This window comes from Rhineura floridana, chromosome 7, assembly GCF_030035675.1.
Source record: "Rhineura floridana isolate rRhiFlo1 chromosome 7, rRhiFlo1.hap2, whole genome shotgun sequence".
NCBI classification, from domain to species: domain Eukaryota; kingdom Metazoa; phylum Chordata; class Lepidosauria; order Squamata; family Rhineuridae; genus Rhineura; species Rhineura floridana.
In genome coordinates this window covers 3,577,819-3,590,516 of record NC_084486.1, presented here as the reverse complement: position 1 = coordinate 3,590,516, position 12,698 = coordinate 3,577,819, and the positions used below count along the sequence as shown (strand labels likewise).

Genomic DNA, 12,698 nt, shown 5'->3' with positions numbered 1-12,698 from the left:
AATAGGTTATCCACTCCTGCATCCCATTCACCCCATCCTCATTATGGCAGTTACCCAGTCAGATATAATGGCCCTATGAAAAAATGTTTTAATTTAGGGTGGAAGAGGCAATACATTACACACTTCTATCCTTACCTCTGTTGTGCTGCAAAAGAACAATGGTGGGATTGACAATTGTGGTAGAGGGGTAACCAGAGGAAGGTTTGCTGGCCAGCATTAAGGAGCCATAGCACTCAGTGGCACTGCTGGGCCTGGGGGCTTCATATAGCAGAGGACAAGGTTCCTGAAACAGAGAAGTGTTTATGCCGTTACTGCCTAAGGGTCATGGGGTATCTGAAGGAAAGCTGCTTTGCAACAAACAAATCAGAGAAAAGTTTAGTTGAATGCAAAAGCACTGGCCAGGCATCTTTCTCATTGCAATTAGTACATACAGAGGAAAGACTAAATACTAGAATTCCATTGTGCTGGACTTTACTCAAGCCAGAACAAAAGGCTTGAACGACACATCATGAACAAACTATATACATGGCAGACAGTTGGTGGCAGGAGCGAGCTGTTTTGGTTATAGAGATATGGAAAGAGATCTCTGTGTGAGGGCACATGCTCCAAAAGTATTTCTTTCACAGCAATCAGGCATACAAAACTCATGCAATTCCTGAATGAAACCTGATTACTGATGACTTGATGAGGGTGACCAGGAATATAAGTTTAGCACCGCCATTTGCAAGCTGTTAGACAGCAGGACATCAGTGACATCAGGACTATATGAAGAACAGGTGGAGAAGAACTAGCAGATACACAAGAGAGGAAGGCAGACCATCACACCCTTGGGCCAACTGCAGTCAACCGAGTAAAGAACAGTTGGGTACAAAGTTTTGAAATATCAGCTTGACCCTGAGACTTCCAATTTAGGTCTATCAGAATGATTTGTTCAAAGTGGGCAGTGACAGGGTTGGGGCACATCTACAACAATTTTGTGTGTGCACATATGCACATCCAATAAATTACATTTGCTGCCACATGCAGTCCATACTTGTCCCCTATTCATCTTCATGGCAGGAGCCAGTGTGGACAAGGAAGTACAATATCAACAGATGGCTTTCCTGTACTGGATTCTCCTGTATAAGCCACTCAATATAATGTAGTAGGTGGATTATTGTGCTCAGACCAGGGTGACCTGTGTTCACACACATCCTCCCTCTCAGCCACTGAAACTCAATAGATGATCTTGAACCAACCACCATCTCTCAGCCTAATGTCACAGGGTTGTTACGTGTTTGGGGAAAATCATGAATGCTGTCCCTACTTTCTTTGAGGGATAACATGTCAAAAATTATTGTATCTTCTTTTTCTGTTTGTTAAAGGAACACTTTGAATTAAACCAGAAGCACGAGAAAACCCAATCTAAAGAAGTCCTTCTGATTTGTTTGCTTTTTGTGACATTCAGAGATCACAGATGCAACAGATGTTCAGGCAACCACCAGAGCTCCATATTGCTCAAAATCACTTTTGGAAGGATATGAAGGCCCTTGGTGAAATTGGAAGAGAAATCCAATAAGCTTGTGTGCTGCGTCTTTCTACCTTCTGAGAGGAGGAAGGAAGCCAAATAAAGCTGAATCCTGATGAAAATCTACAGACTGAAGCTAGGAGAGGTGTGCATGGATGCCTACTGCTCAAATGGTTTGTCCTTTCCTAGTCATGCAGCGTTAGGGTAGTCCTCCATTCATCCCTGTGCCTGGGAATCCAGTTCATAGGGTAAGAAAACTAGTCTTGTTCAGTTCCATCTGGCTGGAAGGATGTGAGCCTCTCTCAGATTCAGAACTAACAGCAATCACCCATCCTTTAAACCTTTTGTAAATTTGGATTTAGAGTCTAGAATTTTGCTTTATAACTATGTGAATAAATATTCTGCTCTTACCTGCACTAATCCTTCAAGGAAAGGGTGAGTTACACACCTAGAGACTCAATGACGATTCACAAGAATTAAGCTCAAATGACTTAGCATCCTTCCAAATGAGAAAGAAGTGCAAGACTGCTAATGATAGATTGATCTAACCTCTGTCTAGATCATTTCCTGTTTCAGTCCTCGTTTTAAGTTTTAGAATAGTGGACTTTCCAAAGTTCCTTAACACAATATGCACCCAGAGCTCTTAGGAGTCTGCCCATTCCCACTTGTGTGTATGAAAGAAGGATGGCATCTTCAGCATACAATAAGATGGAAACCTTCTCTCTCAAACAAGGAGGAAATAACTCTGCTCCTGATAGAGAGTGGACTATATAATTAAGATACAAATTAAATAAGAGGGGTACTAACAAGCAACACTGACATACTCCTGTATCAACTGGGATAGGTTCTGAGAGGCAGCCCCTGGCTGTTTTTTTTTTACACATAAGCTAGAAATGTTATACAGTCCCTGGATTCTGCTTAATAGTCTTCAGTCTCTATTCAAAAGGGTTAATTTATGCCAAAGGTAGGGTTGGCATATAGAATGAAAGGCTGCCCAGGTCTACAAAGGTGGTGTCAAGAAAGTGGTACGGATGGCATATGTATTTCATCATTAAGTGCCTCAATAGAATATAATGATCAGTTGTAGATCTACTGGGGCAAAAGCCTGCTTGTTCTTCAGGCAAAATATTTTCTGAAGCCACCCAACTTTCCAGCTTATCCGAGAGATGCCTTGCACAGAGCTGACTAACCACATCTAATAGACTTATTGGCTGGTAATTCTTTGAGTCAATTCTTAACCTTGACCACAATCGCCATAAACCAATCAGCAGGAAAATTCCCAGTTCTATCAATGACTGTAAATACAGCAGCTAATGCTGGCATTCACCAGTAAGCATCCTCTATCAAAAGGTCAGAAGGAATCCTGCTCATCCCTGGAGCTTTCCCCCTATTTAACTTTTTAATTAATGATAGAATCACATTATGGGTAACTGGAGACCAGTCTTGTGTCACTGGAGATAATAATCCAGCTGCTTCATTATAGAAGAGGGAGCAGAAATGCCTCTCCCATTCATTTGCAGGAATGGTATTATCAATGCAAGGATCTCCAACACATCTTGCTGATGAAATGATATGCCAAAACTTAGTCCTGTTGTGCGCAAGGGACAATTCCAGCTTAGACCACTGTGTTGAGAAATAATATCTTGATATCTCGATCCCCTTCTTGTTAACATCAGTGATTGTACACCTCTCTCTACCTCTCTTTTAAATCTTCACCGGAGTTGGCTGTGGAGACCTTGTCCAAGTGCCTGGAATCCGTGAGTGGGTGGATGGGAAGGAACAAGCTGAAGCTTAATCCTGATAAGACCGAGGTGCTGCTTGTGGGTGACAGGGGAAGGTTGGGTGTTGTTGACCTGAGGCTTAATGGGGTGAGTTTATCCCTGAAGGATCAGGTCCGCAGCCTCGGGATTGTTCTTGATTCCAAGCTGTCCATGGAGGCGCAGATTTCGGCAGTGAGCTGGTGTCAGGCCCAGGATGTGACTCAGGAACCAGACCAACGATTGTAGTTAATTCGTGTTTTATTAGGGTAATGTCCAAACAAAGACTGCGTTTTCTCATGAAGCAATACAGGGATACAGGTCCTGCGGCATTGGGAGAAAGTTGACAGAGCAAGGGACTTCTTCCCGCCTGTTCTTTAAGAAGGGGCCAAACGGGCGCGCAATCTTTCGCTCCTCCTTAACTGCCCCTCAGGTACTGCCCGCCTTCCCCCCCTTCTCTCCTGTCTTTTCAGCTGTCTGCGTGTGCGCGGTGAGGGGGGAAGCATCACCCCCTCCTCTTCTGAAGTTTCCGATTCCAGGATGGGGGATAGGGGAGGGGCTGATGGTAAACTGCCTCCCTGCTTTTCGGCTGTGAGCAGCCCTCCCTCTTCCCCCTCTTGCTCTGAGCCTGAAAGAGGGGGAGGCGTGAGAATGTCCAGGGAGGGCTCAGGCTCCCCGTTGCTAAGCGACCTTATCACTGGCAGTTCCTCTGTTTCGTCTTCGCTCCAAAGGGGGGAAGTTCCTCCCCCTTCCCTCTGCCATCCATCCGAATACTTTTCTCCCAACTCTCCGGGATCCAGGTCCCCGGGATTGGGACCCCAGCTCTGCCTTCCGACACCATCCCCCCCTCCCAGGCTGTGCACCCCTCCCCTCGTCTGGCTTGGGACGGTGGGGAAAACGTTGATGGAAAAGTTTTACCAATTCTGGAGCATGCACATCAGCTGCATCTTCCCATGATCTGTCAGCCACCCCATAGCCTTTCCAGTGAATCAAGTACTGCAGCTTGTGGCGTCTGATCCTGGAATCTAAGATCTCCTCAACTTCAAACTCAAGCTGCTCATTTACCAGGAGTGGAGCTCCGGGAGGTTCCTCCGGCCGTAACTCACTGGGAGAGGCGGCTTTCGTTAAGAGGGATCGATGGAACACAGGATGTATTTTAAACGTGTCAGGCAGCTTCAGTCGGTATGCCACGGGATTGATTTGAGTTTCTATTTCGAAAGGACCCACCCTCTTGTCTTGTAATTTTCTACATTTGCCCGGCATCTGGAGGAAGCGGGTGGACAGCCATACCTGGTCTCCCGGTTGAAGGGGGGGGCCTCCTTCCTGTGCAGGTCAGCAACTCGCTTGTACTCCGTTTTGGCTTCGTTTAACTGCTGTTTCAGTGTCTGTTGCGCCGCTTGCAATTCCTTAAGGAAGTTCTCAGCTGCCGGTACCAGCATTCCTTCTGAGCTGCTTGGAAAGACTTTAGGATGGAATCCATAATTAGCGAAGAACGGGGTTTGTTGAGTGCTGGAGTGCAGAGAATTGTGGTAGGCGAACTCTGCAAAATGCAAATATGATACCCAGTCAGTCTGTTGATAGGACACATAACTTCGTAAATATCTTTCCAAAACGGCGTTCAAGCGTTCCGTCTGCCCATCTGTCTGGGGGTGATGGGTGGAGGAGAGTTTTAATTCCGTCTGCAACTGTTTCCACATTGCTCTCCAAAATTTGGCTGTGAACTGAGTTCCTCGGTCTGAGACTACGCTGTTTGGCAATCCATGCAGCCGGTAGACTTCTTTGATGAATAACTTGGCCGTTTCTTTAGCCTCTAAGGCCCCTGCACAAGGAAGAAAGTGTGCCATTTTGGTAAGTAGATCCACCACTACTAAGATGGCTGTCATTCCTTGGGACTTGGGTAGATCAGTTATAAAATCCATGGAGAGGTCCTTCCAGGGTTCGTGTGGGACAGGCAACGGTTGTAACAGTCCTGCTGGTATCCCTGTTTGTGTTTTTGTCCGCAGACAGACAGAGCAGGACTTTACATAACTCTCAATATCCCGATGCATTTTAGGCCACCAGAAGTCCTTGGCCACGTTCTGAATGGTCTTGTAAATCCCAAAGTGTCCCGCTGTGATGGAATCATGACACTGGCGTAGGATTCTGAGCCTTAATTCCCCTTCTGGCACATATCTGGCGGTTTTGAACCATAACAGTCCATTTCTCCAGTGAAAGGTTACTTCTGAGTCTTGACCTTGTCCCGTCTCCTGCTGATATTTTAGCATGTCTGCATCTTCTTGTTGTGCCTTTTTGAGTTCCTCTTCCCATGAAGGCTGGCATACTCCCAACGTTAATTTCTCTGGCGGGATTACGTACTGAGGCTGGTCCTCGGATTCACTTTCTTTGTATTGTGGCTGTCTGGATAAGGCATCCGCTCTCTGGTTTTTGGCTTGGGCATGGTAAGTAATCTGGAAGTTAAACCTAGTGAAGAACTGGGACCATCTTATCTGTCTCTGGTTCAGCTTTCTGGCGGTTTGGAGGCTTTCAAGATTCTTGTGGTCGGAGCGCACTTCAATTCGATGAGAGGTCCCCTCTAGGTATTGTCTCCAGTTTTCAAAAGAGTCCTTGATGGCCAGCAGCTCCTTCTCCCAAACTGTGTAGTTCTTCTCTGCTGGCTTTAACTTCCAAGAGAAGTACGCACAGGGGTGCAGCTCCTTCCCTTCTTGGTCTAATTGTAGCAGGACCCCCCCCCCCGATTGGCAAAATCTGAAGCATCTGCTTCCACTACGAAAGGGCGGTTCGGATCAGCAAAGCGCAGAATGGGCTCGGTAGCAAACCTTCTCTTCAGCTCCTCAAAGGCCTCGGTGGCGTTCTCTGTCCATTGAAACTTCTTCTTCCCCCTTAAACAGTCAGTCAGAGGAGCTGTTAATTTGGAAAACCCTGGAATGAACTTTCTGTAATAATTGGCAAACCCCAAAAACCGTTGTACATCCTTTTTGGTGACAGGTTGGCCCCAGTCCAATATGCAGCTTACTTTCCCTGGGTCCATCTCCACGCCTTCCGCTGAGATTCGATATCCAAGGAAGTCTAGAGACTTGAGGTCAAATCCACATTTCTCTAATTTAGCATACAGGTGATTTTCTCTCAGTCTCTTCAACACCGTCTTCACATGCTGGTCGTGGTCTTCCTGGTTCTTTGAGAACACCTGGATATCATCTAAGTAACAGATTACATACGTGTCCAACAAGTCTCTAAACACGTCGTTCATGAATTTTTGAAAAATTCCTGGACTTCCACAAAGCCCGAACGGCAGGACCAGGTATTCATACTGTCCGTAAGCGGTCAAGAATCCTGTTTTCCATTCATCTCCCTCCTTCATTCTGATCAGATTGTACGCTCCTCTCAAATCCAACTTCGTGAAGATTTTTGCAGAGCGCAGTCGGTCCAGCAACTCTGAGATCAGGGGCAGCGGGTAGCTGTTGGGGATGGTGATCTGGTTCAATGCGCGATAGTCGTTACAGGGTCTGAGTCCCCCCCCTTCTTTTTCACAAACAATAGTGGCGCTCCAGCAGGGGATTGTGAGGGGCGTATGAATCCTCGCCTCAGGTTTTTATCCAGGAATTCCTTCAGGGCCTCCCTCTCATTCTCTGTGAGAGAGTAGATTCTCCCTGATGGGATGCTGGCTCCTGGCACTAGATCAATCGCACAGTCGTAAGGGCGGTGGGGGGGTAAAGTCTCTGCCTCTTTTTCATCAAACACATCTTTGAATTCTTCATACTTTGGCGGCAGGGTCACTTGCTCGATCTCTTGCACTGCCCCCGCTAAGGTGTTCTTGATTCCTTCAGGTTGACAGTTCTCCTGGCAATACTGTGAGGTGAACCACACCCCCGCCTCCTTCCAACTTATTTTGGGTTCATGCTTTGCTAGCCAGGGCATACCCAGAATCACCTCAAAGTTCAAGAGATCTGACACGTATAGCGAAATGAACTCTTCGTGCCCAGGGATTTGAAGTTTCACTTCCTCCGTGGCTTGTGTCACCCCTCCTGACTTCAGGGGTCTCCCATCGATAGTCTCCACAGCTAGAGGAGCGTCCAGTTTCCACCGGGAAATTCCATGACGCTTGACTAACTTTGCATCAATAAAATTTGTGGAGGCTCCACTGTCAATTAAGGCAGTGGAATTAAACACCACTCCTCTGGAAGTTGTAATCCGAATAGGCAAGACCAACACCCCCTTTGAGGGAGGTTGGATCGTTGGGGGGCCTTTATACAACGCTGCCCCCAGTCCACCGGCCTGCACGTGGACTGGGTGTTCTAGTTTCCCGACGGCTCGGCTTTCCCCCCTTTCAGTCCACAGTCTCTGGCCACATGGCCCGGCTTTGAACAATAAAAGCATAAACGTTCCCGGCATCGTCTTTCCTTTTCTTCTTCCGACAGTCTTGGCCTAGCCCCTCCCTGTCCCTCAGTTGCATTACCTGCCATCCCTGTAGTGGGAAGGGTCTTGTTGCGGGATGCCGAGGCTGAGTATCTCAGGACCTCCTGCTTCCTTTCCAGGCGCCTTCCTTCCATCCGGTGATCTATCTGTAGGCATAGCCGGATGAGCCCTGGTAGGTCAGCGGGGGGGGAGGTCCTGGCCAACCCATCCAGGATTTCAGCATTTAATCCACTCCGGTACATAAACATCAGGGCGGCGTCATTGTAACCAGTTTCCTGGGACAGAATTTTAAAAGCGTTAGTGTACTCGGAAACAGTCCCTTTAGCTTGCTTCAGAGCGCCTAGTTGCCGCGCTACTGTTTCAGCCCTTAGCGGGTCTTGAAACATCTCGGTCATCTCCTGTATAAATTCTCTGTACCTTCCTAAGACAGTATCCTTTCTCACGAGATACGGAGTCACCCATTTTGCAGCTTCTCCCTCCAGGAGGCTAATCACGAAAGCTACTTTAGCCCCATCGTCTGGAAATTCCGTGTGCCTGACATCCAGATATAACTCACATTGAGCCACGAAGGTTGCCAACTGCTCACTTTGTCCCGCGTATTTTGGGGGCAATCCAATGGGAACCTTTACTACGGCAGCTGGAGGGGCTGTTCCCATCTGGTCTATCGTGGCCTTCAAGGTTTGATTATCCGTCTTCAGCGCCTTGACTGCTGCTAGCAGGGCTTGAACATCCGTCTGCAAATCAGCTACCTTAGTCCTCAGGAGTTCCACTTCTTCCGTCTCAGAAGTGGGGTTCGTCCCCCCCGCTGCTCCCTTTGACATCTTGTCCCAGTCAAGTGAAGAGAGCGTTGAGGGTGATTTAGGTGGCTCTGTCAAGCTGTCAGGCCCAGGATGTGACTCAGGAACCAGACCAACGATTGTAGTTAATTCGTGTTTTATTAGGGTAATGTCCAAACAAAGACTGCGTTTTCTCATGAAGCAATACAGGGATACAGGTCCTGTGGCATTGGGAGAAAGTTGACAGAGCAAGGGACTTCTTCCCGCCTGTTCTTTAAGAAGGGGCCAAACGGGCGCGCAATCTTTCGCTCCTCCTTAACTGCCCCTCATGTACTGCCCGCCTTCCCCCCCTTCTCTCCTGTCTTTTCAGCTGTCTGCGTGTGCGCAGTGAGGGGGGAAGCATCACCCCCTCCTCTTCTGAAGTTTCCAATTCCAGGATGGGGGATAGGGGAGGGGCTGATGGTAAACTGCCTCCCCACTTTTCGGCTGTGAGCAGCCCTCCCTCTTCCCCCTCTTGCTCTGAGCCTGAAAGAGGGGGAGGCGTGAGAATGTCCAGGGAGGGCTCAGGCTCCCCGTTGCTAAGCGACCTTATCACTGGCAGTTCCTCTGTTTTGTCTTCGCTCCAAAGGGGGGAAGTTCCTCCCCCTTCCCTCTGCCATCCATCCGAATACTCTTCTCCCAACTCTCTGGGATCCAGCTCCCCGGGATTGGGACCCCAGCTCTGCCTTCCGACAGCCGGGCAGCTTGGTATCAACTACACCTCATACAGAGGCTGCAACCCTACCTCCCTATTCATCAGCTCCCACTGGTAGTACATGCCCTGGTCACCTCTCGATTAGACTACTGCAATGCACTCTACATGGGGTTACCCTTGAAAACGGTCCGGAAACTACAACTGGTGCAGAATGCAGCGGCTCGGTTGCTTACAAACAGCTGCCGCCGCAATCACATCACACCAGTGTTATTCATCTACATTGGCTTCCAGTTGTTTTCCGGGCCCAATTCAAGGTGTTGGTGTTAACCTTTAAATCCCTATACGGTCTCAGCCCAGTTTACCTGAAGGAGCACCTCCAGTACCACAAATTAAGCTGCCCGACTAGATCAGCCACGCAGGGCCTTCTCTCAGTCCCACCAACGAAAACAGCTAGGTTGGTGGGGACTAGAGAGAGGGCATTTTCAGTGGCGGCCCCCACTCTCTGGAACTCCCTCCCGTTTGATCTTCGCCATGCCCCTTCCCTGGATACATTTCGCCAAGCCTTAAAAACTTGGCTCTTTGGACAGGCCTTTGGGATCTCTGGGGTGGGCTAATTTTTCTGTGATTGTTTATTGTTTCTGATTGCCCTACATAGTTTTACGCCTGCATTAGTGTTGACTGCATTGTATTTTATTCTGTAATTATATTGTATTTTATTGAATTTTAATATGTACGTCGCCTAGAGTGGCTTCGGCCAGATAGGCGACACAAAAATTAAATTTATTATTATTATTATTATTATTTATTATTGATGAACACTGTGTTTTTATTAGCAAGAACTCACTATTATGTGTCATATCAGGATGCTAAGTATGTTAAATTAGCCTTGGTGGGGAGAAAAGCTTTTATTCCTTCAGATGATATTCAGAGTTAGAGCTATTTTATAATAATTATTATCAATTTTTGCAGTATTATTGTATATTTATATTCCTGAATTATTTATTTCTTTTTTGTAATCATTGTTTTAATGCTTTTCCTGTGTCTCTTTGGGTGTGCATGCCAAAAGTCTGGTTGGCTGTTGCATAATAATAACAACAAACTGAACTGACAGTCCTCTGTTTGGCATTGAAACTTGTCATCCTGGTACACGTTGTGCCCAGGGGAAGTGTGACCAGTTAATTGTTCTGGATCATTTAGCAGTGTTTGATTCTTTTGACCATGGTATCCAACTGGACTAGCTGGCTGGAGTAGGAGTTGATAGCACTACACTCAAAGGTTCCACTCTCACCTAGTAGGTCAGTTCCAGAAGATGATCCCGCTCTGCACCATTGCATTTGTGGTATGGGGTTCCCAGCAGGACCTATCTAGCCCTCCATGCTCTTCAATATCTACATAGAACTACCAAGTGAGGTCATCCAAGGAGCTGGAGCCAAAAATCATCAGTATTCTGATGACACCCAGCTCTTCAATGAAGTCAGATAAAATGGTAGAAGTGCTGAACAAATATCTAGGATCAGTCTGGATGAGGGGTAATAAAACCCAGGTTCATCTAGACAAGACAGCTAGTAGATCATCCAACTGACCGAAGAGATGTGGTTCAACCTGCTCTGGACAGAGTTGCCCTCCCCCTTAAGGATCAGGTTTCAAATATTTGGGAGTGCCGTCAGATGAAACACTAACTTTGGATGCTCAAGTGATATTGGTGGCATAAAGTGCTTTTCACCAGGTTAGACTGTTGCTTCAAATTGTGGTCCCATCTAGACAGAGGCAGCCTGCCAGGCTTGATTATGGCAATGCACTGTATATAAGGCTGTCTTTAAATTCTTCTTAGAAACTTTAGTTGGCTGACTGGCACAGGTCTTTTCACTCCTAAAGTAACTTCTCTGATCTTCTATGCATTTCCAGGTGACATTCAACATGCTACTGCCAACCTGTAAAAGTCTTGTGACCAAGGTAGCTCAAGGATCATCTGCTCCCATATAAACCTGCTTGTGATTTGAAGTTATCTGAGGAAGCACCTCTTCAGATGCCAAGGTCATCTGCCAAGGTCAAGTGGTTCACCAGTGAGGACTGAGCCTTCCAAGTGGTGGCACCCTATATTTGGAATTCTGTCTCCAGATCTGGATGCCTGAAGTATATATTTTTTGCCTTTTCGGCAACAGGTAAACATGATTTTATCAGCCTGTGACTTACAGCTTTAGTGTTTTGTCTGCACTGTTTTAAGGTTTTTATTTAATATGGTTAATGTTCAGCTGTAGTTTTATCTTATTTATCTTATTTTATTATTTGCTTTGAAATTTAAATTATTTCTGATGAAGCCATCTCAAATAACTTCTGATGAGGCAGAGGCATAAATACATCAAATAAATAAGCACAGATATACAGCAAATAAATGATGAAACAGGACTACCATAATGCAGACTCAAAGATCAATGTCAAACGCCCATGGAGAGATAAAGGTGCAAGTTATCTTGCTGCTTCCTGTCAAATCATGTTTATCAAATAATCTTAAATTAGAAGTGCAGAAGGTGCAATAACCAGCCTAGATACAGCCTTTCATACTGAAGAATGAACAAACAAAGAGTAACCTCCAAGGATGAGTAAGAGAATTAAAGCAAGATTCCAAAAGGGATCTTTTGTTTTGCAGGCTTTTGGAACAGGTTAGAAAGAAAAGGACAAAATGGCAGGTATAGTTTCAGAGCCATGGATATGTAGAGAAAGATCAATTGCAGGTTTACCAACTTTTTGTGGAGAGAAGTCCAAAGGTATTAATTAGCACACTGGTACTTAGGGCATCTGTATAGGTATCAGAGGATGAAGTGATACTGCATATTGTGGGATCCCTCTACCTTTAGTTCTAGTATATCCCTAATTCCCTAGAAAATGGCCCTTAACAGTGTGTGAAATATAGCCTCTGATTTTCAAGTAGTCTAGAAGTATCACATTATGCTTTTGAAACTTTGTGTTCTCAGGCAAGGTATTAGGACTGACACTCCCTTTATACTTTGTCAGCTTTCACTATCAGATGACTATATAGGACCAAAAAAAGGTCATGTGTTCTTTAATACAACAATAGCAGGCATGTTTTCACACATGAATGTGAAACTGCAAATATGTATAACAAAAATGCAGCCTTAAGACATTAGCAGGACCGGGACATTATTTACTTCCAGTTGTATAGCCCAAAGCTTTGGAGAGTACCAAAATGGTGCCCTCCAGATGTTGTTGATCTCCAGCTCCCTTCAGCCCCAGCCAGCAGGGCCAATGGTCAGGAATTATGGTAGATATAGTCCAGTACCATCTGGAGGGCACAAAATTGGAATCTATCTTGTAAGTGATACTAGTTATAGCCAAAGGCATCGCATTTTCAAATAGGAAAGAGTGAGGAAGAAACTGTAGGAATATTATACAGCTGAAGAGTTCACGAGCCACAGGAGGCAAGAGTTACGCATGCAATATAATAGCACATAAACAAGGTTTATGTTTGTCATGCTGTTGGCAGACAGTACCATGTTCAAAGTTTAGTATGCCAGTGAGAAAAGTCATTTAAT

At 46.0% G+C, this 12,698-nt stretch overlaps 1 protein-coding gene across 34 annotated transcripts in view; it reads right to left on the bottom strand.

The window, feature by feature from the left end:
- Positions 1–12,698, bottom strand: part of SORBS1 (sorbin and SH3 domain containing 1) — a 270,925-nt gene that overhangs the window by 119,470 nt on the left and 138,757 nt on the right. For all 34 annotated transcript variants that reach the window (XM_061634693.1, XM_061634692.1, XM_061634696.1 and 31 more), the window contains one exon: positions 136–283. In XM_061634693.1, coding sequence (XP_061490677.1) covers positions 136–283 — 148 coding nt within the window. The remainder of the gene's footprint in view (positions 1–135; positions 284–12,698) is intronic.